General features: G+C 55.9%; 1 protein-coding gene across 1 annotated transcript; it reads right to left on the minus strand.

Annotated features, from left to right (window-relative positions):
• Positions 1–1,368: 1,368 nt before the first annotated feature.
• LOC100341843 (L-gulonolactone oxidase) lies at positions 1,369–26,573 on the minus strand. The gene is made up of 12 exons (XM_008249274.4): positions 26,345–26,573; positions 25,304–25,405; positions 22,418–22,543; positions 20,997–21,091; positions 20,490–20,580; positions 17,883–18,068; positions 11,458–11,565; positions 10,511–10,587; positions 6,173–6,322; positions 5,194–5,358; positions 2,602–2,692; positions 1,369–2,055 (listed from the first exon to the last, which is right to left on the minus strand). The coding sequence occupies exons 1-12, from the start codon at positions 26,345–26,347 to the stop codon at positions 1,927–1,929; spliced, it is 1,323 nt and encodes a 440-aa protein (XP_008247496.2). The 5' UTR covers positions 26,348–26,573; the 3' UTR covers positions 1,369–1,926.
• Between the last annotated feature and the right edge of the window lie 268 nt (positions 26,574–26,841).

Raw genomic sequence — 26,841 nt, forward strand, 5'->3', positions numbered from 1 at the left:
AGAGAAAGAGAGGGAGAGAGGTGTCTTCCATCCACTGGTTCACTCCCCAAATGGCTGTAACAGCCAGGACTGGGCCAATGAAAATCTGGCACCAACTACTCCATCCGGGTCTCCCAGGTGGGCACAGGGGCCCAAGGCCTTGGGGCATCTGCCACTGCCTTCCCAGGGGCGTTGGCAGGGAGCTGGACTGGAAGCAGCACTCTGCTCTTGGGATGCTGGTGTTGCAAGCAGTGGCTTAATCTGCGGCTCCACGACACTGGCCTCTCTCTGTTTCTTGACTTGGAGGGCTCCCGCATTCCGGCTGCTGTGAATAATGCCGCTAGGAACACGGTGTATAAATCTCTCTGCCAGGTTCTGCCTTCACTTCCTTGGGGCCTATGTCCAGACATAGAATTGCTGGATCACATGGCAATTCTGTTTTTTGAGGAATTCTATTTTTGTACCTTTCGCTACAGTGGCTGCACCACCTCCGCGTCCACCAGCAATGCACAAGGATACCAATTCCTTGGAATCCTCCCCGACACTTGCTGTTTTCTGTTGTTGCTGTTAATATCAGTCCTAATGGGTGTGAAGTGGTATCTCATTATGGTTTTATTTGCATTTCTTGATGATTAGTGATATCAAGCATCTTTTCATGTGCTTATTGGCCATTTGTGTATCTGCAGAAATAAATATTCAAGTCGTTTGCTCTTGGTGTTACTGGTTGTATTTCTGTTGGTGAGTTGTAGGTACTTTGAATATTAACACTTCATGAGATACATAATTGGAATATAAATTTCTTGAGGGCAGGACTCTATCTTAATGTTCTTTTTTTTTTTAATTTTTTTGTATTTATTTGAGAGGTAGAGTTACAGACAGAGAGAGGGAGAGACAGAGAGAAAGGTCTTCCATCCACAGGTTCTCTTCCCAAATGGCCACGATGACCAAGGCTGGGCCGATCTGAAGCCAGGAGCTTCTCCAGGTCCCATGTGGGTGCAGGGGCCCAAGGACTTGGCCCATCTTCTACTGCTTTCCCAGGCCACAGCAGAGAGCTGGATTGGAAGCGGAGCAGCCAGGACTAGAAGGCGCCCCTATGGGATGCCGGCGCTTCAGGCCAGGGCTTTAACCCGCTGCACCACAGCGCCAACCCCTTAATGTTCTTTTAATTCCCCTAAAGCACTTGGCACATGGTAGGTGCTCAAAGAGTGCTCCACGAAGCCCACAGGTGTGGTAGGCCAGAGACAGATCAAAGTTAGGCTTGAAAAAGGAACATGAAGAGCATGTGCGGGGCGGTCAAGACTATCGCTCCAGGAAGGAATCCAGGGAGCCAGGGAGCCCTCCGCTCCCGAGGGGGGACCTTGCCAGTGAGGAGGACGGAGCAGAGAGGAGTCAGCTGTGGGTCTTTATTGAGAAGAAGGTGAGCAGAGCCCCATTCCCCACCCCTCAGCTGGCCCGTGGCAGGTCATAGTACGCGACATCACACGTCTAGGCCAATCCATGGTGGAGACGGAGTCCCGGGTCAGGGGGCGCTCATCTGAACATGTGAAAGGTCCTCATGTGTGAGAGAAAGCAGAGCGCAGCCCCCCAGGAACCCTGTGCCCAGCACTCGCCAAGGGGCCTTTCTACAGCGGTGCAGGGGACCCCTGGAGTTACAGAGCACGGGAATTTCCCTCATGCTCAGCCCAGATTAACTGCATGTTGGGGCCCCATTCTGGGAGCAGGGGATGTGAGTGTAGGCTGGGGAAGGGGAGCTGTCATGGAGATGTGGGCAGGAATCTGGGGGTGAGGCCAGCTTCTGCGTGGGGCGCTCTGGGGGAAAGGGAGGTAAGAGAAGGAAGGCCTTGTCCAGAGCCCCGCCTGGCAGCGTGGGGTCGGGAGGGGCGGTGTGTTCCCCACGGGGCCGGGGCCTGCGGCCAGGTCAGGGGAGGGGGCTTGTGTGCGCCTGCTTCAGTAGAACACCTTTTCCAGGTACGTGTTCAGGAACATCCCGGTGGGGTCCAGCTTCTCGCGGATGGCACAGAACTTGGGAAAAGCAGGATACATTTTCTCAAAGTCCTTCCGGGTACAATTATGGGCCTGTGGAAACAACCAGATACCTTGGTCTGGGCCCTATAACTGTGTCTGTGAGCCTGTGTGTGTGACACGTGCATTCGTACGTGTACACACACACACACACACACACCGTGGAGACCCAGAGAGGAGTTGCTCTCGGAAGGTAAAGGGGAAAGTCTGAACTCTATTCCTGCTGCCACCCAGCAGTGTCTCCAGGTGGGAACTCTCCCCGGTTCCACAGCTAATTAGTGTCACCTCCGAGAGACTCACTTCCCCCTCTGTAAAATGGGCTCACTGATCCCCTCACTGTCCTGTGCATGGGGTTTCCAGGACAGCAGATAAAGCGAAAGGCGACGCATTTCCCTGAAACCCCGAGGGCTTGGAATCACGGGGCTTTGGAGCAATGGCGCAGAGAGGCGGGCTGGGTACCAGCCGGCGAAGGCCATGCTCAGCCCCAGCACTTCCTGAACAGGGGCCAGCAGGGGAACAAGGCAGAGAGGCGCCCCCTGGTGGACACTACGTGCATAGCACCCCCTGCAGCTCTAGGGAGGCTCTGGACCCAATTCTTACCTTGGCCCAGTGGGGCCTGCCCCCCACCTTCTTCATGATGGTCTCGTAGGCCAGCCAATAGTCCAGCCGTGGCACGTCCTTGCCATAGGGCCTGGAAGGGGGCAGAGGAGGTAAACCCCTGTCTTTGCTGTTGTGTGCCTCATCAGGCACCTGTGTCTGCCCTTCACAAGGGCTGTGAATGGGAAGGCCAAGTTCTGCCTGCAGGACACAGGGAAGCAGCGACCCGACGTCCTGAGGGTTTTCGCTCACTGCTTATCTCAAGGATTCTGAAAAACTGTATGTCTGCTCATGTATTTTTTCACTGGTATCTGAAAGCTAATGTGGATTTAAATAGCTACAAAGGGTATGTGCACACACATGCCAGCCAGTATCGTGAGTTCTACATCTATCCATTGATGGCAGTAGCAGAAAAAGATTCCAGAAAGTTCCAAAAAGACATGTACATGTCTAACAGGTACAGACATTTGTCGTGTCATCATTCTCTAAACAATACACCATAACATGTATTCACATGGCATTTGCAGTTTATTAGGTGTTGAAAATAATCTAGAGATGATTTAACACAGACAGGTGGTGGGTGTGTAGGTTATAAGCCAGTACTATGCCATTTTATGTTGGAGACTTGAGCACCCATGAAAATTGGTATCTGTTGAGGGTCCTGTGGACACCTAGGGATACCTGAACATACAAGGATTCTTCAAAAAGTGTATGGAAAATGAATAAAAAGTTAAGTTCATTTTAGTGCAAAAAATTTGAAATCCATGCATACGAAGGATCTTTGAAAAGTTCAAGGGAATTGTGTATTATGAAAAAGGTATGCATGGATTTCAAAACATTGGGGACCAAAATAGACATCCTTTTTAAAAAAATCAATTTATTGGGGCCGGCACTGTGGCTCACTTGATTAATCCTCTGCCTGCGGCGCTGGCACCCCAGGTTCTAGTCCCGGTTGGGGTGCCAGATTCTGTCCTGGCTGCTCCTCTTCCAGTCCAGCTCTCTGCTGTGGCCAGGGAGTACAGTGGAGGATGGCCCAAGTGCTTGGGCCCTGCACCCCATGGGAGACCAGGAAGAAGCACCTGGCTCCTGGCTTCAGATCAGTGGCCGTGACAGTCATTTGGGGAGTGAACCAATGGAAGGAAGACCTTTCTCTCTGTCTCTCTCTCTCTCACTGTCTATAACTCTACCTGTCAAATAAAAAAATAATCTATTTTCATTTTATTTGAAAAAGAGAGAGCATGAGAGCAAGAGAGAGAAATACCTGCCACCCCCTGGTTCACTCCCCAAATGCCTACAACAGCTGGCCTGGGCCAGGCTGAAGCCAACGGCTGGGAACTCTACCAGTTCTCCTACGTGGCTGGCAGTTACCCAAGGACTAGAGGCATCACCTATGGCACCTATACCAAGTACTTGAACATCCAGGGTGCACACGGGCAGGAAGCCTGGACTGGAACCAGGCACTGTAGTGTGGAATGCAGGTGTCCGGAGTGACAGCGAACACCCACCTCTACACTCACCTTCGAATTCTCTCTTCCGTGGTCCTTGTGAAGTATCCTCATCCCTACATACTACTGTGGCTATCTATTTGACTTAGTGTTACTATCTCCGCAGCACCTCATTTGATGTTTGGAAAACGTGGCCATATAAATTAATGGGCAGCACTGGTCGGGTCTCACCACCCAACTAGAAAAAGTCCAACTTCATTTTTAAAAATTCAAATAACCATGGGGAAATATATCCTCATGATAACTTTCTCACTTCTGAATTTGAATTTGCAGGTAGGGAAAAGATAAGCAGACAGACAGGTGGGGGCTGAGCGGCCCCTCTCTGCCTCTTCCACGTGTCTTTCGGAAACTCTTCCCTGGCTCTCTGGGACTCCCCAGGGAGTGCCTCCCTCAGCCCTCCCTTGGGCCTGCTGGAAGTCTGGGGGTTTGAATGCTGGAGACACGCACCACAGTGTGGGTCAGGGCTGCCAAGAGGATGGTGTTCATGGGGGGAGGGCAGTTCTGGAGGAGAGCAGAGGAGGTGGAGGGAAGAGGGGGGAGGACGGTGCATTTAGGCAGGGCATTCTAGAAGAGATGGACGACTTAAACCACCATGGACATAAGCCTCATTCTGGAGCCCACTGCCTAGCTGGCCAGGATAAAGGTAAGGCAGACTGGCCAGCGGGGTATGAGCAGTGCCTGGTGGAGCTGGGCTCGATGGGCAAAGGCGACCACGGCAGGCAACGAGCATTGAGTACCATCTTCATCTCTGGCCTCAGCACGTTTCTCAACACAGCGTTCCAGGCTGTCAGAATCATCGGCCACAGTGAGCACAAGGAGACAGAATGTATGTCAGTCCATCGCATGAGCGTCATACATGTTCATGCATGACTTCTCTGGACATTACCGTAATACAGGCTGGAAGCGGCATACGTCACAAGGGTCTACAGACAGGAAGTGCGACGGGAACCCGGAGGGGAGAGGCTGTCTCCTGCTGCCTGCCACGATCAGTGACGTCCCCACAGAAAGAGGCCTTAGAACAGGCATGGAGAGACGAGGCAGGAGAGGGCCCCTTTCAGGTCCCAGGGGACAGCAGCCGGCGCCCTCGCACCTGTACATGATGATGTTGATGTAGCAGCTCTCCCTCTGAAAGCAAGGGCTCAGCAGGATGTCGTCGCCCCGGGCAAAGCGCACCTCCACGGGGTAGTGGGCCACCACCTCGGGGTGCGCCTCCAGCATGGCCTTCAGCTCCAGCAGGGCCTCTTTGGTCTTCTCTCTGCACAGAGTCCAGGTCTCAGCAGGGCAAGGGGCTGACAGGCACCGCCCTGGACTCTGCACGGACCCCTGGGACAGCTCCACAGCGACCCACCCCTCACGGCTGGGCCGGAAGCCTTTCTTCCGGAAGTGGAGCCTGTGGCTGCATCTCCCTGGAGATGTCCCTCCTGCTTGGCTGGTCCCCAGAGCCCTGCTAAACCAGGGGTCCCCTCTCATTCCCCCTCCCCGCCCCCCGCCACAGCTCTCTCAGGTCCCTGGGTCTCCTTTTCTTCCCTCTGATCCCAAAACTTGTGTTTTTGTAATATTCCTGCCTGGAGAGTCTGGTGGGCCAAGCCCTGGAATGCAGTAAGAGAGGCATCGCCTGGGCCCGCTGGAGACAAGGGCAGGGGGAATTCAGGGGAAAGGTGCAGCAGTTAGGGTCCCTCCCTACTCAGGGCAACCAGCCCCCAGCACGCTGGGGGTGCGCTGCCGGCCGAGGGAAGGAGACAGGGAGCCCTGAGCTCCAAACCTACCACTGCCCGCCTCGTGGCTGGAGAGGGGCAGGCAGGGCGATGGTGGGGGCTCCGTGACTGGCTCTCCCCAAGAGCCAGCTCTCCCCAGCTCCAGGCTGGTCCCAGGAGCACTGGGAGACGACTAAGAGCCTGTGGGCCCCACTAATAATGGGTGGGACTTGGAGCTGCGTGCATAGCTGGGAGGGGAGTCCTTTAACCTTAAACACAGGAGTGGGGGTTCTCAAGGAGGGGAGAGGTGAGGGTGCTGGCCGCCGGCGCCAGCTTCTGTCACACGGGCAGCCTGGCCACGGGACAGAGCCCTACCTGGGGATGGCCCAGTCCTGCACGTGCTGCTTGAAGCGGCATTCGTAGGTGAAGATGCGGTGGCTGAGGTCGCTGCTCTCCTTCTTGCGGGTGAACAGGAGCCAGAAGAAGAAGCGATTGATCCAGCCCACCAGGCACGGCAGGAAGGTGCTGCGGGGGCAGGCGGACGAGGGCATCAGGCGTGTATGCGCAGGCGCACACGAGAGCCCTGGCCCCAGCGCGCACGGCTGCCCGGGCCACAGATAGCCCACACTGCAGGCCCAGGGCTCTCGTGGATGGCTGTTTGGCTTGTCTTCAGTGCCACTGCCGCCTCATGCCACAACACGGGTGTGACAAGGGTCTTTGTCCCAAAGCCTTACCAGCTGCTTGGAGCAAAGGATAGGTAGAGCTCTGCCTTCAGTTGTTGCCAGGTGAATTTCCATAAAGACTGGGGGACTCACCCGCCTTCCATACTTTGGAAGCCTTTTTTTTTTAACCCCTTGACTTTTTGTTCTAGAAATTCACTCATCAAGTCATCGTCTTCAAAATCTGTGACTCAACACACACACGCACACACACATGCACACACACACACATGTACACACACATGTATGTATACATACATACACATATACATACACACATCCACACATGCAAACACACAAATATACACACGTACACATACATACACAAGCATACAAGCACACATGTACACATCCATGCACACACGTACACACATGTGTGAAAATGCATGCACATATGAGGTTACTTTGAAAAGTTCACAGAAAGTGGAATTTAAAAGTCAGGCTATTTTGGTGCAAAAACATTTTGAAATCCACGTAAATGACAGGGTCTTCAAAAAGTTCATGAAACATGTATGTCATGAAAAACTATGTATTTGTCTCAAAAGTTTTTTGCACTGAAAAGCTTAATGTTTTCATTCCATTTGCGCTGAACGCTCCCTCAGTTCCTTTCTTGCCTCTCTCAGCGTATCTGTGAGGGTTCGCTGCAGACATGTAGACAGACAAGCAAACAAGGTCAGCGCTCACTGCCGGTGCAGTCAGACCCAGCACCTGTGGGTCCACCCGGAAGGGAGGGAGGGAGGGAGCTCTCGCTGGGGGCTGGGCACTGCCAGCCCCTTCCTCCTGTGTGTCCTGCATGGTGAGCACTGACCAACACCTGTGTCTGCACGTGACGCGCGGGTCTTGAAGGCATAGACCCCACCGGGGGCCGTCAGATGCTCACCCACTGTGCTGCGTGCACGCAAGGCTCAGGGACACAGGGAAGAGGAGGGGAGCCAGCAGGGGGGTGCACACTTCAAGACTGCGTCCCTGCACGTGTGACGTCCTCTGCACGCAGAGGAGGGAGAGGCTCAGGCCGGAGGCCGCAGAGAGGCAAAGAGGCAGCCTCAGGAAAGGCTGCTCTCAGATCCACAGCACAGACTCTGCGGGGCAGTGGAGGCCCTGAGCGGGCTCTGGACAGAGGGGTCAAGGTCCGGAGGCCTGTTCTGGGGACAGCTGGCAGGAGGCCCCCCCCACCCCCCCAGCCAGCTCAGGCCAGCACTCTGCTCCTGCCTGCTCTGGGCCCTGCAGGAGTGGGCCTCCCCCGAGGGTGGGCGGATGGACAAAGGACAGCTTTGAGGCCCTGCTGGGCTGAGCTGGCTCCAGTTGCCTCCTTTGCCACTCAAGCCTGGAGCTCTAGCTGCCTGCCAGCAGCCAGGCTGCGAGGTCCGTCCCAGCCTCTCGCGTGGGCAGGGCAGCCAGTCCCACGGGGTCATCCACATGGGGCCACTAAAGGCTCCACTCAGAGGGCTAGGCCTGGCGGTGGGGTTTTCTTGGCCGGGTTAAACTGCCAGGCCCTTCCTCTCTGGCATGGTTGCCACCTGCCACCCCCCCCCCCAGCCTCTCCACAGGCCTGTCCAACTCCCCACAGCTGTCGCGTCACCCTCCGTCACCCAGGCGTGCCCTCGGCTGTCAGAGCTGACACACAGCGCACAGTCGGAGCCTCCACGTGCTGCTGGAGCAGCGAGGGGCATGTTGTCAGTGAGCAGGCTCCACACGGACGTGGAGCTGAATCTGCCCGCAAGTCGGTAGTCGCCACCAGTCCAGTTCTGCACTACAGATGAGTACATCATGGTCCAGATGAGCCGAGCAATTTTCCCAGGGTCACCCAGCAGGCAAGCGAGGGAGGGGAGATCAGAGTCCAGGTCCAGTGGAGCCCAGAGCCCATGCACCTGCCACTGGCCCAAGCTGCCCAAGTCTCCGTACGGCCTGCGGAAGGGGCCCTCTTCTCTGTCAAGGTAGCCACCAGCCCTTCACACGACATTTCTTGCACAGGTACCCATGAGCCTCCTGCCAGCGTCAGGGGCTATTAGGGCGGGGAATGGAGGGGAATGGGACAGCAAGGGCCCTACCCTCAGGCGTGCAGTCTTGGAGAGAAGCAGCTAGGGCACCACCCATTTCCCAAAGTTTTCTTCCTGCTCCTCCCGGGCCCCAGCTCAGGGAGCACCGAGAACTGCAATGGGGGGTTCAGCACTGCTCAGCTGGAGCCACGGGGCGGGGCTGAGCTCAGAGGCCCCGCAGCTGTCTCACAGCTTCCTGGTGGTTGGCTGAGCTGTGACAACTGTGATTTACAGCCCAATTTACATGGCTGCTTCCTGGGCTCCATGGCGGCAGACACAGGCACATAAAGCTGTCAGCCGCTGTGATGGAAGCCGAAGCCCTGGAGAGAAAGCCTACTGGGCACTTTCCCCTCTCAGCCCAGATCCATCATCTGGAGGGAGCAGTGTCCTCGCTGCGCCTTGGCCCTCCCTGCCCGCATCCAGAGAGTCTTGTCGTGCGGCCCTGGGCAACATCCAGGCCTCCAGGTTCTGTTGGCAGAACCTGAGTGTCCTGGGTGTCCCAGTGAGCCCTGGGAGCCCATCCTGGCTGCTCGTGAATTACCCTCCGAAAATACCTCCCGGAGTCTCAGTTTCCCTGTTTATAAGTTAACGATGACTGCATCGCCCACTTGGGATGCTGCCGAGGCAACAAGGAGCGACGCATACCCAGTACCCAGTGCAGTGTCTGGAATGCAGTAAACCCCAGCACGCTGCACCTGCAGAAGAGGTGCTAATGATGGGAAGGGAAGCTAATGATGCCGGCTGCCCACGCAGAGGCATGTGAGGATGAATGGATGCTGGCAACCTGAGTTGACATCATGAAAAGGAAGTCACAGAATGTGTTCTGGCCCATCAAATGGCTTAGCGGAGAGCTGGGCTGGCAGCATCTGGGGTGCAGTGGGGGAGAAAGGAAAGGGGGCTTGTATGTGGCTGGAGAGTTCACCAGGACCAGAGCTCAGATCTTGCCTTTAGACCTGTTCCCTTTTACCTGACTTGGCCTTCAGGTTGTGGCAACATGAAGAAGCCAAGGTCATGTATCACCTCGGGCCCCCGGCTGGGGGTGTAGTAACTATCGCCACAAGGTGTGCAGGTGAATTATCGTCCACAGGAGCTTATTAGTTGAGTTTGCATTAGAAAATGGCGGACCTGTGGGCTAAATTCATGTTGGCCAAGTAGCAACTAGGACTGACCCCAAAGGTGGATGCCTCCCAGGCTGGGCTGCAGTATCTTTCTTCTGGAACTCGAGGATACAGCTGCCTCCCGCCTGAGACTGAAATGTACATCACTCTGTCATACCCTAGCCTTACTCTTAATTCCTAGGATGGCACTTGCTTATAACATGATGCCACTGCAAGCATAGTTACCTATTTATTTTGCTAATTATCTTTCTACATTGCAGAGCAAAGACTCTGTCTGCTGGGCCAACTCTATTTAGTGATATTTGCAAGTTCCTCCTAGAGTAAGAGTCCTCCCAGTCCCTCCTCTCTACAGGGCCTGCAGAGTTTGCCCATTCATTCTTCCATGTTATAGAGCATCCTTTGTGCCAGGCCCTGAGCTTGGAACTGGAAATACAACGACAAGGGCAGCATCTGGAAGTCCTGGAAGTCTGTGGCTCACTAGAAAGGAGGTCAGGCTTGAGGACCTTGGAGAAGGTGGGAGGTCTGAGCTGGGCATGGGAGGGAAGCTGGCCATTCCCTAGCCCAACAACAGAAAGGCCTCCCAGGAGGGAGGAACGGCCGTAGTCCTGGCTGATTTCATCCCACGGTTAGCAGGGCAGTAGGGGGCAATGGTTAAGGGCAGGGGCTCCACTTGTTTCTTTGGAGCTTGCCACGTGATTAAAAGGTACAGTCAGGGTCAGAAATCACTGCCTTAGACCCAAGAGGCCGATATGCATTCAAGGTCAGATGTTCGTCTCCTGATGAACGCCACCCTCAACAGCATGCGGCAGACATGGGGGCAAAGTACCATTGCTTTCCTACCTTGTCCACAGCAGGAACTCCAGTAAGTAGAACCCAATGGCGTAGTCCCAAAACCAGTTGGCTGAAGAGGAAGGGGGCTGGGAAGCAGAATTTGACATCAGTTTGGGCCCAGAGCTGAGCTGCCTCCTGACCTGTTTCTCACGGTGTCCTGTAAGCGCGAGCTGGGTCCCGGGAGCAGCTTTGTGCGCGGTGGGGAGGGGGTGCCCCACCTACCCTCACTTTTCAGCAGCATAGCTAATTCCCATGCCCCATCCCCTTTCATTTTATGTGTTTGTTTAAATATTTGTTCATGGACTTTATGTAAGACAGAGACACGCATCCGGCCCTTGTCTTGCTAGCCTGTGAGTAGGTGCTCAGCCTTCAGGAACCATGGGCTCCACTCGTACAGCAGACACGGAGGTCTTTATCCAACCCGTCCCATGAACACGCACCCTCAGTGAAGGCTTTGTTTCCTTCTCCTGAGAAGCAGCCTGCTTGCTAAGGACTCGGGGAGAGACAAACTGTCTGTCTCTCCGCTCTGCTTGTACACCCGGAGCAGGGCAGATGGGGGTGTAGGAGGGGAGGTGGGAGGTCGGGACAGTTTCCAAGGGCTGCTCCAGCTGTCTAGGACGCCACTCTCTGTCTTGCCTGTTCTGTCCTCTGCCTCCCTCCTCTGTATCTAGGCTGTCCCCGCACCCTTACAGATCCCTACCCCCGGACACACTGGGCCAGCACTTTCTTCTTCCTGCCACTCCCTGGCCTTTCTGCTTCTCCTCTCGTGCTCAGTGACTCCCTCTTGTTCCCTGCCCTCCTCTCCCTGATGGCCAGGATGACAAGTATGGGTCACCCGGGAGCAGAGAGGGTGGGGGGACTCCGGGGGTGGGTGCGGCTGGGGAAGGCGGTTGCCGGTCGCTGGCCACCACCTGCTCCAGGACACGGCGCGGGCACAGGCAGGCTGCTGCAGCTACCTTGTCAGTGTGGTCCTGGTAGATGACGCTGACGTTCTCGCTATGAGGGAACCAGAGGAAGCGGAAGTACTCCGATTTCTTCAGGTGGGTGTCCAGGTTGTCGAGCACCTGCACATAGGAGGGAAGGGGAGAGATGGCGTCGGTCACAGAGACAGGGCTGGGAGTCCTGGGAGTCAGGGCCCAAGTGGGCCACAGTTCTTCCCCTTGAAAAGAAAATACTTAATATTGCCAAGTAACATGGGAAGAGCATTAAAATACACTGGGCATTAAAATGGTTCACTTCCATATTGACTTCCATGAGTAGCTTAGAGGAGAGTGATTTTTTTTTAAAAGATTTATTTATTAGGCCGGCGCCGCGGCTCACTAGGCTAATCCTCCGCCTTGCGGCGCCGGCACACCGGGTTCTAGTCCCGGTCAGGGCGCCAGATTCTGTCCCGGTTGCCCCTCTTCCAGGCCAGCTCTCTGCTGTGGCCAGGGAGTGCAGTGGAGGATGGCCCAAGTACTTGGACCCTGCACCCCATGGGAGACCAGGATAAGTACCTGGCTCCTGCCATCGGACCAGTGCGGTGCGCCTGCCGCAGCACACCGGCCACGGTGGCCATTGGAGGGTGAACCAACGGCAAAGGAAGACCTCTCTCTCTCTCTCTCTCACACACACTGTCCACTCTGCCTGTCAAAAAAAAAAAAAAAGATTTATTTATTTATTTGAGAGGCAGAGTTACAGACAGAGAAAGGGAGAGACAAAGAGAGAGATCGTCCATTTGCTGGTTCACTCCCCAAATGGCCGCAATGGCTGGAGCTGGGCTGATCTGAAGCCAGGAGCCAGGAGCTTCTTCTAGGTCTCCCATGTGGGTGCAGGGACCCAAGCATTTGGGCCATCCTCTACTGCTTTCCCTGCCATTAGCAGGGAGCTGGACTGGAAGTGGAGGAGCCAGGACTTGAAGCAGTGCTCATATGGGATGCTGGCACTGTGGCTTAACCCACTGTATCACAGCACCAAGCACTAACACAGTTTTGAGCAGAATTCAAAAATCAACTCAGGCCAGTGTTGTAGCACAATGGATTAGGCCGCCATTCGCAACACTGGCCTCCCATAGGGAGTGCTGATTGCAGTCCTGGCTGCTCCACTTCTGATCCAGCTCCCTGCTAATGTGCCTGGGGAAGTAGCAGAAGATGACCCAAGTGCTTGGGGTCCTGCTACCCATCTGGGAGACCCAGATGGAGTCCTTCACTCCTGGCTTTGGCCTGGCCCAGCCCTGGGGGACTGAACCAGCAGATGGAAGATCTCTCTCTCTCTCTTGCTCTCTCTCTCTGTCTTTCAAATAAATAAAATAAATCTTTAAGGAAAAACCATCTTGAGATGCCTTTCAGAGAAGCGGTACTTGGGAGCATGGCATTGAATTTGAGATGGACCCCACACTGCATGGGTTGGGGTAATGGGGAAAATGCCAGAAGAGGGTGGACTTGAAACCAATCCTCAATGCACTCACCATTGAGTTGCTATGGACCGAACACTACCAAAGATGCTTCCGTGATGATCTCGGCCCTCTAGAAACTGACCGCCCCACAGGAAAGGGGAGAAGATGAGTGTCAGAAGGTGGTGACAGCATTCATGGGGAAGACAGGTGCGACCAGCACTCCCAGCCTGGAAGGTCCAAGACTAACGTGGATGCTGGTAATCACCCTTCAGGAGTGTCCATTCTCTCCCCAACCCCCGAACATGTCAGGGGGAGAAGGAGTGTGGGTGTCTCTCCCTGAGGCTGTGAAGGCAGTGAGGACAGGGGATCCTTTTCATCTCACATCCCTCCAGCACAGTTGACAAGTCCACGGCCAAAGTCACAGCAGGTCCGTGGGGACCCAGGAGGACTGACCCTGGAGATGTACCCTGCACCCTCCTATGGGTCTCCTTGGGCTCTTCTGAACTTGGCACTGGATTTGGCGCAGGTGTACTATAAACATGCGTGAGCGGGAAGGAAGGAAACTGGACAGGAAGAAAAGGGAATGCACAGAGAGAAAAATGGTGGATGAACTAAATCTTCAGACCTGGCCTCACAGGTGGGAAGCAACGGCCATACTCCTTTGTCCTGGCTCCCTGTGCTCCTTGTGTGCTCCCGTATGGCTCAGCACCACCAGCCACCCTGGAGGCCCTGGCTGTCGAGAGCTGGCCCACATGAAAAAGGACCCAAGTCTGGGGCCTTGTGTGCGTGCTGGGGCAGCCCCTGGACAGAGCCAGGCACGAAGGGTACCAAGGTCTGCAGCCCCAGCAGAGGGAGGACAGTTCTCTGGGGGCCATCAATGGCAAGAAACCAGAGGCAGATAGAAATGCACAAACAAGGGGCCCGCTCTCTTCCTGTTGGTTCTCAAGGTCCCTCATGCTCTGGGAAATCAGGTCTAATTATTATTCCTTTGGGATTAGAGAGAAAAGCTCCCAGGCATAGAGGGCTGGGAGAAACTGCTCCCATGACAACGTGCTGCCTGCTCACGGCTCCCTTCCTCCTCCTCTGTGCAGCGGCTTCCGGGAGGGAGCAAGGTCTGGGTGCTGTCTTTCCAGCATCTTAATCTTCCCCTCTTTCCTCCCAACTGTGCTCAGTCCCCAACGAAGAGGAGCGACTGAAAGCCGATTTAAAAAGGAGCTATTTATGGCGCACAGCCCTCGCAGTAAATCACAGGGAGTCCTTTTTGTGGTCTGTGAGGCTGGCTCGAGGCCTGTGCTGTGCCGCTGTGGGGCCAATGCCGGGTCAGTACTGGGGGGATGAAGGCAGTGACCGCTTTGGGGGAAGGAGAGAGGATTCGTCCAGGCTGAGTTGACTCACAGGTGAGTAGGGACGAGTGACGCACGTCCTGCTCCGCCAGCCCTTGTGGGATGAGCTGGATTCAGCGGGGGGAACTACAGGGACTTTCTCATCGGGGTGCACAGCTTCCTTGGGGAGAAGGCCCAAGAACTTTCATCAGATGCCCCAAAGGAGAGGCACAGGAATGCCAGACACGACTGTCACTCCCTAGGGTAGGGCGGAGAAGTGGCGATGTGGCTTGTCGTCCACGAGCTGCACTGGCTACAAAACATCAGAGCTGAAGGACCTCAGCAATGCTCAAGTCAGACAAAGAAACTGGAACCCAGAGACTTTGAGACACTTGGTCAAGGTCATGGGCTTGCTTTACACTTTGTGGAGAGTTTAGGGTTGTGTACTTCTGTGAGTGCATGCGTGTACATGTGTATGTGTTGGGGAGGTGGGAGACAGCCCCAGATCACTCTCTTAGAACTAGGGCTTGGTAGTGTCAATGTCAGCCCTTCTCAGTGCGCTCACAGGAGGAGCAGGGAGAGGAAGGCCCTGGGTACCAGGACACGGTCCAGGTGCCACCTCCGTAGAGATATGTCATGTAGATATTCCCGTAGAGGCATGGGGGCCAGAGCCGGGCCTCTGGCAAAACAAGGCAGTTGTTTTTTATCTCTGGGTCTAAATGCTCATCTGCAAATTTAGCACATTCTGAGCCTCGTGGGACACAGGGAAGTGGATTCGCCAGCTGGACAGGGTCACAGCCCCTTGCTGGCCGGAGAAACTCTGCTGCCCTCTTCCTCACCTGAGCTGTGCATTAACCCTATCCAGCCCAGCAGTCCTTGCAGAGTCAGCAACAGCTTCCTGACACTGCCATGAGGGCAGCGGTCCCTGCTAGCCACAGCACTTCACCTTGCTGACCCCTCTCTCCCGGGCACTGGCACCCATGGTGTCCAGGGCGCCACCTCCCCTCAGCGGCTCCGCTCCGCTCCTCTCCAGCCAAGCCCTCCAGCTCTGTCCTCACTCCTCCTTATCCTCTCAGCACTGAGAGCCTCTGTCTGCTGTCACCCAAGCCCACGCTCTGCGGTGATCCCACTGCTCCTGTGGTCTGTCATCCAGGGGGCTGGCGGCCTCTGCTATGGGCTGGGCTCTGTCCCCTCTGCCCTCGCTCCTGCACTGAAGCCCTAAGCCCCAGGACCTCAGAGTGTGTCTGTACTTGGAGACAGGGCCTTTAAAGAGAGAATTACGGTAAAACAAGGTGGCACAGGTGGGCCTAGTCCAGTCTGAAGGGTGTCCTTCTAAGGCGATTAGGACCCAGACACCTAGAGGGAAGGCCTCATGAGGACACAGGGAGAAGTCAGCCAACTACAAACCCAGTGAGAGGCCTCAGAGGAAGCCAGCGGCTTGCGCTCAGACATCTGGCCTGCAGAACCACAGCAGGGCTAATTGTCTCAGGTGCATACCACTCCGCGGCATTTGTTCCGGCAGCTCCAACAAACTATCACAGCCCCTCAGGCTGCACCTCCACCCCGGCCCTGGCCCAGGTCCTGCCCTTCCATCAGCTGCTCCTGACACCTCCACTTGAGACACCTGAAAGTCAAACTGAGCACGTGACTTGCTGCCCACACTTGCTGGACCTCCCGGGTTCTCCAGCTGGGCAGTGGCCCTGCCATCCCCGACTTGCCCCTCCTTCCTTCTCACTGCTCGTCCTCGGTTGCTGGGTCCTGATTCGCTCTGGGTCCAGGACTCGGCTTTGTGTTCCAGCCCCTTGAGTGCCTCCCCAGGCCATGCCCTCTCTGCCTGGCCTCTTCCAAACCTCCTGCTGCTGCTGCTGGCTTTGGACGTGGTCTTTGCCCTGGCCCCTTCCCCCAGGCTCTTTGGACCCGATGGTTGCTGTGAACGGTTTCATCGGATCCTGGAAACTGTTTCCCGTTTCAAATCCCGAGGGCAGTCTCGCAGGTGTGCTAGCCCTGGAGGCTCCAGGTTCATTACTGCAGTGATCTCCATCAGCCATGTCTGGGTCTGTGCTTGGCCTCAGAGAAGGAGCCAAGGTGGGGAGTCCTGTAACTTCCCCTGCATGTTATTTCTGTTCTTCCCTGTCCATAAAAACCCTTGAACCTAGAAAGCTACTGTGCTTGGCTCGGAAGCAGCAGGGATAAGGGCAGTTGGAGATCTGGTATCTCTGCAGCCCAGCCCAGGGCAGGAAGAGGCTGAGGGGCAGGGGGCACGGCAGCCGCTGCTCTGAGCGAGAGCTACTGAAGAGAAGCTGGGATGCCCGCGTTTCCCGGTGTGGGGCTGGGAAGGGTTCCTTGGGTTGCACCCCTGTCGGGGGGTCCCTGCCACATCCTACAGGATAGAGTGGTCATCCCACAAATAGAGAAAGGAAAGGCCTGGAATCACAGAGGCAGGAGGGCTGGAGGGAAGGGGAGCTCACAGCGGTATTTCACGGGACTGGGGGTTAGCTCTTAGCTGTATGAGGCCCAAAGGCTGACCCCCTCACAGCTGTCCATCAGCGTGCCTGGCACTGAGTGGAAGGCAGAACGCAAATGCTTGGAAAGCCCTGCCTGGTGTGAACAAATGGCCCTAATGAGCTATTTGACTCTAAGTAGGGGTCTTCTAGATTTAAGGCTGTTGCCCCGTGGCTAATACATTAGAAACGCCAGTGGTAATGGTTTTAGACCCAGTGCTAGGTAATAATAGTTTCATTTATCTCTACCTCAGTGCCATGGGGCAGGTTTTAACGCTAAAGTAGACACTTTCTATGCATTACCTGATTTAATCCTTAGATTCAACGCTTTAATGTAAATGTTGCTAATTCTCTTTTCAGATGAGGAAAGTAAGGCTCAGCAATGTTACACGACCAGTTCAAGGTTACAGCCTAGAAGTGGCAGAGCCAGTTTGCAAGGCCAGGCTCATTTGATTCCAAAGACCACAGTCATGTTGGATCAATGTGGCTGACATCAGTGCCAAGTCCACCTGTACAGGTGTCTGCACATATTGAACAATAAGGTGGCAATGGAAGAACCTGAACTCTAAGGAACTTGGAAACACAGATTGAAGTCCTATAGCTTAGCAATTACCTTCATACACCCACCCACCCATCCATCCACTCATCCACCCATTCCTTCCATCCATCCATCCACTCATCCATCCATCCATCGCTATTGAATGAACAATAGTGATGTTGCTTTCATTCATTCAAAAATCACTGTTATCCATCCTTCCTGTCTCCCTTCATCCAAATCCAAACACCTGCATGTAGCCTTAGACACTGCCTGAAGTTTACTCCAGTTCTCTTGTCTGGAGGGAACCATTATGAAGGGTGCCCTGTGCAGTCTCTGGCTCAGGGCAGTTGAGAGTTAACAAGCTCCCTGGGGCTGGCAGCTCACACTTGGCTCCAGTGTCAAGTCTCTACCCAACCCCCTCTCTTACCCACACCTCTTCCCAACCCTGCAGTTCCTCTGAGTTTCACTGTGTTGCTCAGAAGGGTTCTGGCCAAGGTATCCCTAGGGCTAAGAAGGTGTGGTGAGGACCATGCCATCTGTGTGCTGGGCCTGAAGACCCAAGGGGCTGTCAGGGGGGCGTGGCCTGCTTGTCAAGGTCCTCCATTTCTTCTCCGAGGCTGAGTAGTAGCAAGCAAGGGGCCAGTACCTCTTTCAGGGTTGAGGGGAAGGACGTCTCCTGCAGGTGGAACTGGGGCACGCATTGCAGGGTGATGGTGAGGATGACTCCAAGGCAGCCCAGGTGCACCCGTGCAGCTTGGAAAATCTCCGCATTGCTTGACTCAGAACATTCCAGAATAGTCCCGTCAGCCGTCAGCAGGGTCAGGGCCACCACCTGGGAGAACAGCCACACTTCAGAACCCCTTGTGGCCACGGCCCTCACTTCCCTGTTTGTCCTGGGATGGGAGACCAGGGATCACCTATTCCCAGAGGATCTTAGAGATCTGGCCACAGATCCCAGCCAGGCCTACTGTCACAGCCCCATGGGTGACAGTCATGGGTGAGAGAGAACGGGGAATGGGGACAGCGAGGCAGAGGGGTGGGCCTTCATCGCATGAGGTTACCGGGGACCCCGCTGGCCCGTCCTCCCGGGCCGCTGCCACACTCCTCCTGCAGGCAGCACAGCGTGGCCGGCAGCAAGCCTTTCTCTGCCTGGAGGAGCCCGAGAGACGACCAAGCTACAACGAGCAGCGCGTTCCTGGGGAAAGTTCTCAGCAGGGCAGTGAGCGCATGAGGGCGTGGGTCGGTCACGTTCCTCCTGCCCTCTGTCCTACCACAGCCCAACAGCACGGTCCCCACTGCCCCCATGGCCTGTCGCTGCTTCTGAGCAGCTGGTCAACCATGCTTGGGCCTCCTCTCCTCCAGAGACCCTTGCCCCGAGGGCCTAGTTCTCACACCCAACCTTCCGGTTTCTCCACGGACTCAGGTGCACAGGTGGGAATGGAGGATGAAGCAGCCCCTTGCCCTTGGCCCCACTTCCGGGAGACCTTGGTCAAAGCCATTTGAGGACCTCACCACATTCTACCACCTGATCATTTGGATGGAAATTACTTTGGACGCCTGTAGTTGGCAGCTGGGTGTTGAGGCTGAGAGAAGATCAGGCTGAACTAATTCTGATTAGCAGTGTCCAAAGACCAGAGAGGAGAAACTGGCAGAAATGGGGCACCCTGGCCATCTGTGTAAGTGAGGGCGTCACGGGGATTTTGAACAAAAATCAGATTCTAAGACCCGAAGCAGAGGACGAGAGCTGGCCTGTGAAACACTTCAACAGGATTCAGGAACAAACAAAGGGCAGGCACTGTGCTCACTGTGTGACCGCGGGCATGTTACTCAACCTCTCTGTTCCCTTGTCTATGAAATGAGGGTATTTCAGAGGACTGGCAAGAATCAAATGAGAGACTATGTCAAGGATGTAGCCCTGTAGGTAGCAAGGCTGCCAGACCGCTTGTCCTCGCACCCTGCCACTGTGTGTGAAACAGCCTGCAGGCTTCGCCCCGGCTTCCAGGCTGGCCCCGCTGGGTGTCCTAGAGAAGGGAACAGGAAGTCTGATGTGCGTTTGGCTTTGAGGCCCCTCCCAGAGTTATGTTCACGCTCTGCGGATCACTTCGTAGAAGGTGGGCAACGTCAGTCCTGAATAGAAAACTAAGACTGGGGTCAACCCTTGTTGGAGGGGACAATGGCCATGAAGACCCTGAGCACCCAGAAATCAGGCCCTGCCTCATGTTGCGAGTTAAAGCTGTTCGCTGTCCAGAGGCCGGTGCCTTAGACTTCCCCCATCTCATTTACTCTTCACCACCCCAGTGTGATCGACCCCATTTCGACGATGATCTTTACAGGAATGCCCAGAGACGTTGAGCCACCTACCTACAAGTGAACAGCCAACGAGAAACAAAGCCAAGTTTGAACCCAGGTCTGAGGCCAAAACCTAGGCTCCCTTCAAGTTCTCCATGCTGGATGCTCCTGGAGTTTCATGACTGCTTTTTTTTTTTTTTTTTTTTTTTTTTTTTGGACAGGCAGAGTGGACAGCGAGAGAGAGAGATGGAGAGAAAAGTCTTCCTTTGCCGTTGGTTCACCCTCCAATGGCTGCCGTGGCTGGCGCGCTGCGGCCAGTGCACTGCGCTGATCTGATGGCAGGAGCCAGGTGCTTCTCCTGGTCTCCCATGGGGTGCAGGGCCCAAGCACTTGGGCCATCCTCCACTGCACTCCCTGGCCACAGCAGAGAGCTGGCCTGGAAGAGGGGCAACCGGGACAGAATCCGGCGCCCCAACCGGGACTAGAACCCCGTGTGCCGGCGCTGCTAGGCGGAGGATTAGCCTATTGAGCCACGTCGCCGGCCATGACTGCTTTTTGATAAAGGTCAGGTGGGAATTCTATGCCCCCATGTACACCCACCACAGCGCCTGCCACCTCCTGTCCCACTGGCCTGGACAGCCCATTTTCCTGCCGGCTCCCTGCAGGCTTGTTTCAGTGGGGGTGGGGGCTCTTACTTGGACAGGGCCAGGCCGTGCTTGTCCAGCTGGGGGTGCAGGTCAGCTTGCCCATTGCTTGTGTGCTGGCTCCTGGGAGGTGGTGGTTGGCAGGTGTCTTAGGACTGATACGGCGACAACATGCTTGGGGCACCTTAATGTCTGTGGCGGTGCAGGAGGTTTATGCTTCTGGGGCCACCTGCTGGGTCTCCGCCCCAGAGGGGGCTGGGCTGGGTTCAGGGGCCCACATGGAGCTGAGCCTGCTCTGCTAGGGAAGCAGGTGGACTCACCTGGGTGGCCAGGATGCCATGCTTGATGCCCGTGTTGTGTGTTCCGGACCCAATGACACCAGCTGCGGTCACATCTGACACTGCTCCCAGGCTAGGCTCAGCAGGAGAGAGAAAGAGGGACACAAGAGAGCAGTGAGGGACAACAGGCACACCTAGATGGCGGTACAAGGCCCCTCAGGGCAGCAGAGCTTGGCATCTCCTGCCTGCGACCTCATCCAGGCTGTCACGGGGGAGGCTGGCTCTGGCATCTGGGCCCTAACCCGTGCCTGCCTCAGCCTGTTCAACACCGTTATTTCACACCAGCTCCACTGTGGTGTGTTGTACTCCCACATGACACTTGGGAGCTGGGGAGACAGGCACCCTGAAGGGGGTAATGGGGCCCAGATGGGGATGCCCCTGGGGAAGTGCTCCTCTCCTTGTCTTGCTAGGTGCAGGGGTGTCTGGCCCAGGCCAAGGCAGGGGGCGGCAGGCAGCCCTGACCCTCTGGGGAATGGCGGGGGCTCTTACTTGGACAGGGCCAGGCCGTGCTTGTCCAGCTGGGGGTGCAGGTCAGCCAGGAGGATGCCGGCCTCCACAGTCACCTGCTGCTTCTCCTTGTCCACCTGCAAGAGATCAACACGGGCTTGGAGGAGCCAAGCTGACGCCAGCCCCTGCCCTGCAGCCGGGCTCCTTGGGAGGATGCATGTGGCTTGTCCCAGCCTGTGCTTAGCTTCAGCCACCTCTTGCTGCAGGCCGCCAAAGGAAGCCTTCTCAGAGGAGAGAACAGCGCGGAGAGTGTGTCCAGGCTCACTCTGCAGGGCCGGGCCTGGGAAGCAGCCACACCTGTGCTTCTCCCTCTCCCTCCCCAGGCCCGAGGGTAGAATCCTGTGTGTAGTTATGCAAAGGAACCAACTAAAGAGGGTTTATCCTGTAAGGTCTGGGCCTTGCTGGGCAGAGTTCAAATTCTCCACTTATCCTCACCTTGGGAAAAGGGGTGAAGGGGATGAGATAGCTGTTTGGTGCCTGGGGTGGGTAAAGATGCAGCCTCGGGCAGTAGGAATGATCTCTCCATTGTTGGGGGGTGGGGAGGAGGGATGACTGACATCTAGGACTTGAAGTCATTTGCCCAAGGTCACTCAAGCATTCTAGTCAGAACTGAGATGGGAATCCACTTCTGCCTGACTCATTCCATTGACCCTGGACAAAGAGCTTGGTAAATTCCGTTTCTGGAGCCCAGTCCTCCCGAATCGGCAAGCAGAGTTAATTAGTGCCATAACTGATGCATTGCCAGGATGTTTCCTAAGAGGGGGAGAGCGTCAGCCTGAGCAAATAGAAATAGAGAGAAATCCAGCACCTCGTTAGCAGGGTCATGGGAAGGGGAGATGGTCTGGCAACAGTTACAGCTTAGGGAAGCCGGCCCCAGCAGGTGAGACCAGGAGTCCACATCTGCCCAGCATCCGGACTGGCTAGGGCATTTACCAGGTGCTGGTTGCATTGCATGCACAGTATCTCAGCCTGGAGCTGGCCTCAGTTCTGAATCTGTGCCCAGCTCTGCTGGAGATGGGCTGTATGACCCCAGGCAAGCCCCTGATCTGCAGTTTCTCCCTCTGTAAAACTGGCTGGGTGCTACTTTGGGCCCTGCTGCATGTCATTGTGACTCTGCCTTTCAGAGGCCCCCACTCACTGCTCCTGTTCTAGAGTAGTGGAGGAAGAGGCTTTGGCAGGGGTGGGGGCGGGGGTGAACTGGGGTGGACATGCTCTGTGTAGCCTCAAGGGGGTGAAGCCGACCTGACAACAGGCGCAGGGTTCAGGTGGGCCAGGAATCAGAGTCCCTCTAGGGTGGCAGGGGCATGGTGAGGAGGAGGACTGAGGTTCCATTCTTGCCCTGGGGGCAGGGATGGAGGCTGAGGCTGGGGCAAGCAGAGGTTGGGAGCCGAGGCTCCGGGTACCTGGAGGACTCTGTTCATCTTGCCCATGTGGATCATGAAGCCATCAGTGCAGGCGATGTCCGAGGGGGAGTGGCCGCCACCCACCACCTTCACCCGCTTCTTCTGCTGTCTGGCTAGGGTCAGCACCTGCCAAGATGAGAGCAAGAGTCCATCCTTCATCGAGAGGCAGCCAGAGAGCATGCAGGGCTCTGGCTCGGTCTGCAGGGGGCGCGGGAGGCCCAGGGAGTGCAGCTGCAGCCTTCCAGGGCCCGCCCTGCCTGGCTCTGGGTTGCTGTGCCAGCCACTCCTGCAAAGCAAGCCAGAGAGAAGGGCGAGGAAGTGAAGGAGACGGAGAACTAAGGGACAAGGCTCAGGCTCATTCTAGCCCGTGCTGCTTGAGGCTTCTCTAAAGGCAAACTCCATTATATATTTCTCTCTCTCTTTCTTTCTCCCTCCTTTCCTTCTTTCCTTCCTTCCTTCCTTCCTTCCTTCCTTCCTTCCTTCCTTCCTTCCTTCCTTCCTTCCTTCCTTCCTTCCTTTCCTTCTCTTTCTTCTTTCTTGAGATTTATGTATTTATTTGAGAGGCAGAGTTACAGAAAGAGAGAGACAGAGATAGAGAAGTCTTCCACCTGCTGGTTCACTCCCCAAGTGGCCTCAATGGCTGGAGCTAGGATGATCCAAAGCCAGGAGCCAGGAGCTTCTTCCAGGTCTCCCGCATGGGTACAGGGGCCCAAGCACTTGTGTCATCTTTCACTGCTATCCCAGGCCATAGCAGAGAGCTGGATCAGAAGTGGAGCAGCCGGGACTAGAACCAGCACCCATATGGGATGCTGGCACTGCAGGCAGAGGCTTAGCCTACTTGCTGCCGACCCTTCCATCACATTTTTCACCAGCGCCAAACCTTCCAAGGGAGCCCCAGGGTTCTAGGGATAAGATCTAGGTTCCTTATCTTGGCGATAAGGCCCTAGACAGTGTTCCTCAAGGGCAGGGACAGTGGCTGAATTCCACCTTGCAGATCGGAGGCACAAGCAGTCTCTCAGGCTTGTTGAAGCAAGACTGGACAATGCAGACCATCACTCAAATGGATCCAGTCACGTTCACCGTCATGTCCTTGCTCAAACACCCTAGCGTCCATGCCAGGGAACACCGGAGTGACAACTTAGTCCACGAGGGCTTCTGCGGGGGGACTGCGAAATGCCACGCTGTGCTTGTCTCCCACATCTCCCCCACCCCCCACCAGAGCTGCACGGCCGCACGACAAGGGCATCTGTCTCACTTGGTCTAGCATCATTTCCTGGCAGCTTCCTGGACCACACAACCCAGCTTTCTTTCCACCTGACCCTGCTAGCCCTCTGTGGAAACATCCACCTGCTGTACCCAGCCTGTGAGGCCTCTTAGTGAGGCAGGAAGCTTGTGCCCGGGGCCATTCAGGCGCGCCTCCAGCTGGCTCCCTCCCCTCCTGCTGAAGCCAGCGTGGCAGCGTTCAAGGCCCTCTGATCCACCCCAAATCTCTCTGCTTCCAAGTCCCCACCCACGCTCCCTGCAGCCACCCCCCACACTCTCCCCTCACTCTCTTTATGCCTCCCCAGCACGCTGCTCAACTCTTGTCCTCCCTCGAGGGCCCGGGTAGTAGCCACTTGGCCTCTCTGTAGTGTTTCCTGCATGAGAAGTTAGGGGCTGTGAGCTCAGATATGCTCTGAGTTGAGTCTTGGCCCTGATACTTAATAGAATGAAAACGTTACAGAACCGGTCTGAGCCCCACTTTGCTCATCTATAAAATGGGGGTGACAATCACCACTCCCCACAGGCACGTTGTGAGGATCGCTGAGGCGATAGATCCCAAGTGAGATGATCGCTTCGTGGTGACCGCTACCTCTGACCACCCCGCCACACACATTGCCATCACACAGGCGCACACGCCCTCAGTGAATTTCTCCCTCCCCTGTGCTCTGCGGGAACCAACACCTGCATCCTATGGAGCTGGTCGTGTGCATAAGTGCAGACTTCCTAAGGGTACAGATGGGGTTTCAGTCATTTATCTGTTCATCCGCTTACTCATTCCTTCAACATTTACTAAGTACTTCCTGTGGACTAAGCACAGCGCCACCAGGTGGTGAGTATGTGACAGAGCAGGACAAGCATGGGCTGATGTCCTTGGAGGGAGGGAGTTAAAAGCCAGACTGTCTGTTCAAGTCAACGAAATAACTGAAAATTATGAACAGGCGATGAAGAAATGAGCGAGGAGCGGAGATGGAATTGGGGACACACTTCAGAGAAGGAAGTCTGGGGACTCTTCAGAGGAGGCGAGGTCCACCCTGAGGTATAACGGGTGCTGGCTGTGGCACGTGCATCCGCAGGAGAACAGAACAGAAACAGGGGACCAGAGAGGAGGCCTCATGGGCCAGGGCGAGGGAGGAGCGATGATGGCCTGGGCTGCAGGGATAGACGGTGGACTCTGCCAGCCCGATCGAGGTAGCTCTTGCTCAGGCGAGATCAGGTTAGAGGAGGCGCCGGCGCCCACTTCCTGCCTTTTCATTTGAGCAGTCAGGGACGGTGTACAGAGATGAGGAAACGCTGAGACAGAACAGGTCAAAGGCAAAAAGAAAAACGTTATTCTGGGTACATCAGGTTGGGGTGACTTTGAACCATGAAAGAGAACTCATGTGAGTCTTTAGAGATCTGTCCTTGGCAAAGTGAGTTGTGCAGATCGGAGGTGGCTGCTGGGTGGAGCTGGAGCGGGAGCCCTGGTCTAGCCACCTGCACTGCGCTCACACCTGGCCAGCGGCAGTGCTGGGCGGGGAGGCCGGGTCTGAGCCCAGGCAGTCCCATCTCCAGCCTCGTGTCTGGGGCCAGGCTCCGGTCTCCGCGGCTGAGCCATCCTGGCACAGAACAGAGACAGACGCTCACCTCTTTGATCTCTTCCACTGATGTGGGCTGATAGTACATCTCTGGACAACAGCCATAGGTCCTCGCCCAGTTTTGGAACTGGAACCCTTTGTGGCCGTGCACCTGTGCCAGGAAAAAAAAAAAAAACCAGGTCCCCATAGATAAGCAGCTAGGCACTGTGTGACTCCCCATCCCCCACCCTGTTACCATCCCCCACTCTCCACCTTCACAGATGGTGGGGGGGGGGCGCTGAGGTCACAGCCCTGAAGCTAGGCTCTCATTTGCCCTTATCACCTCTCAGGGCCCCTGGTATGGCCCTGTGGAGGGTCTCCTGATATAGTCTGTGGTGGATATTTATGGTCAGACGTACAGACCATAGGGAAAGTCTGCCCGTTCTTAGGGGAGAGAAGAGGTAACAGGTGGAGGATAATGAGAAAGCAGGATCAGGGCTTCTGCCCCTGCTTCAGGGCTCCCTGGGGAGGGGCCAGGTAGAGGGTTTCTGTGGCTGGGAGGATGGGCAGGGAAGGGGCTGCATGAGCCGGTGCTGGGGGCCGAAGAAGGACTTGGGACTGGCCCTCCGCTTCCCCACTTGACTTCTCAGCACGGAAGCCGTGTGTTTGGGAGACTCCCTTCTTGGTCTTGGCCCCACAGCATGGAGTCCTGGGGATCAGACTCCCTTCTGTTGGACACCTGCTGTGCTGCCTGGCACTGTGCCGGGACCCTCTACTTAGCACGTCTTGTTTGGACCTTACACTAAGGCCATGAAGTTGGTAACCTGCTCTTTTTTTCAGAAGCCGAGACTGAGGCTCAGAGAGGTGAAATAACTCCCCCACCCCCCACCCCCGAGCTCACACAGCAACCAAGTGATGCCAATGGAGTCCAGCCCAGGCCTTCCTCTCCCATGCCTGCTGCTCTTCTAACATCTCCCCGGAGCCTCAAGGTCCCCCCTCCCCCAAGTCCCCAGCCTTGGCTTACTTTTGCCCCACTCCTACCCCCCACCCCGCACCTGCTTGCAGACCCACTGTGGACCCAGCCTGCTGGACTGACTGACCCGGCCCCTACCATGACTCCAGTGATCAGTGGCCTTGGCTGGTTCCGGCTCCTCTGTGAACAAAGCCCCGGAGAGCAGGCCCAGGGTGCGATGACCTTGGTGCTGGGCTGGCTTTGCAGCTGTCACACACCAAGGGGCTTTGGGGCCGGCATAAATAGGTAAACAGGGCTGGGATAGACTCCACCCCCAACAAGATAAGGGCCATCAGTGCAAACAGCAGCGCAGGCCCGCCCCTGCCCCAGCCCCCTCCTAGGACAGGACGCTGGAAAGAATTTGAGCCGTGACTGCTCTGTTCCTGGAAGCTGCCTGAGCTCTGAGCCCAGCGCTAGGCATTCTGCAGCCCTGGAACAGCACAGCCTCCTGCCTAGGTTCTTTTTTTTTTTTTTTTATTTGACAGGCAGAGTGGACAGTGAGAGAGAGAGACAGAGAGAAAGGTCTTCCTTTGCTGCTGGTTCACCCTCCAATGGCCGCCACGGCCGGCGCACTATGGCCGGCGCATCGCGCTGAT

The sequence above is a fragment of the Oryctolagus cuniculus genome, chromosome 2, assembly GCF_964237555.1.
Source record: "Oryctolagus cuniculus chromosome 2, mOryCun1.1, whole genome shotgun sequence".
NCBI classification, from domain to species: Eukaryota; Metazoa; Chordata; class Mammalia; order Lagomorpha; family Leporidae; genus Oryctolagus; species Oryctolagus cuniculus.

Excerpts from the sequence above, each read along its gene's own strand:
- LOC100341843 (XM_008249274.4), bottom strand. Across the intron at positions 11,566-17,882 it reads TCCCCTCAACCCTGAAAGAG|GTGCTCGACAACCTGGACAC; the intron begins GTACTGGCCCCT and ends TCCTATGTGCAG. Across the intron at positions 6,323-10,510 it reads GAGTTCCTGCTGTGGACAAG|CACCTTCCTGCCGTGCCTGG; the intron begins GTAGGAAAGCAA and ends CTGCCCCCGCAG.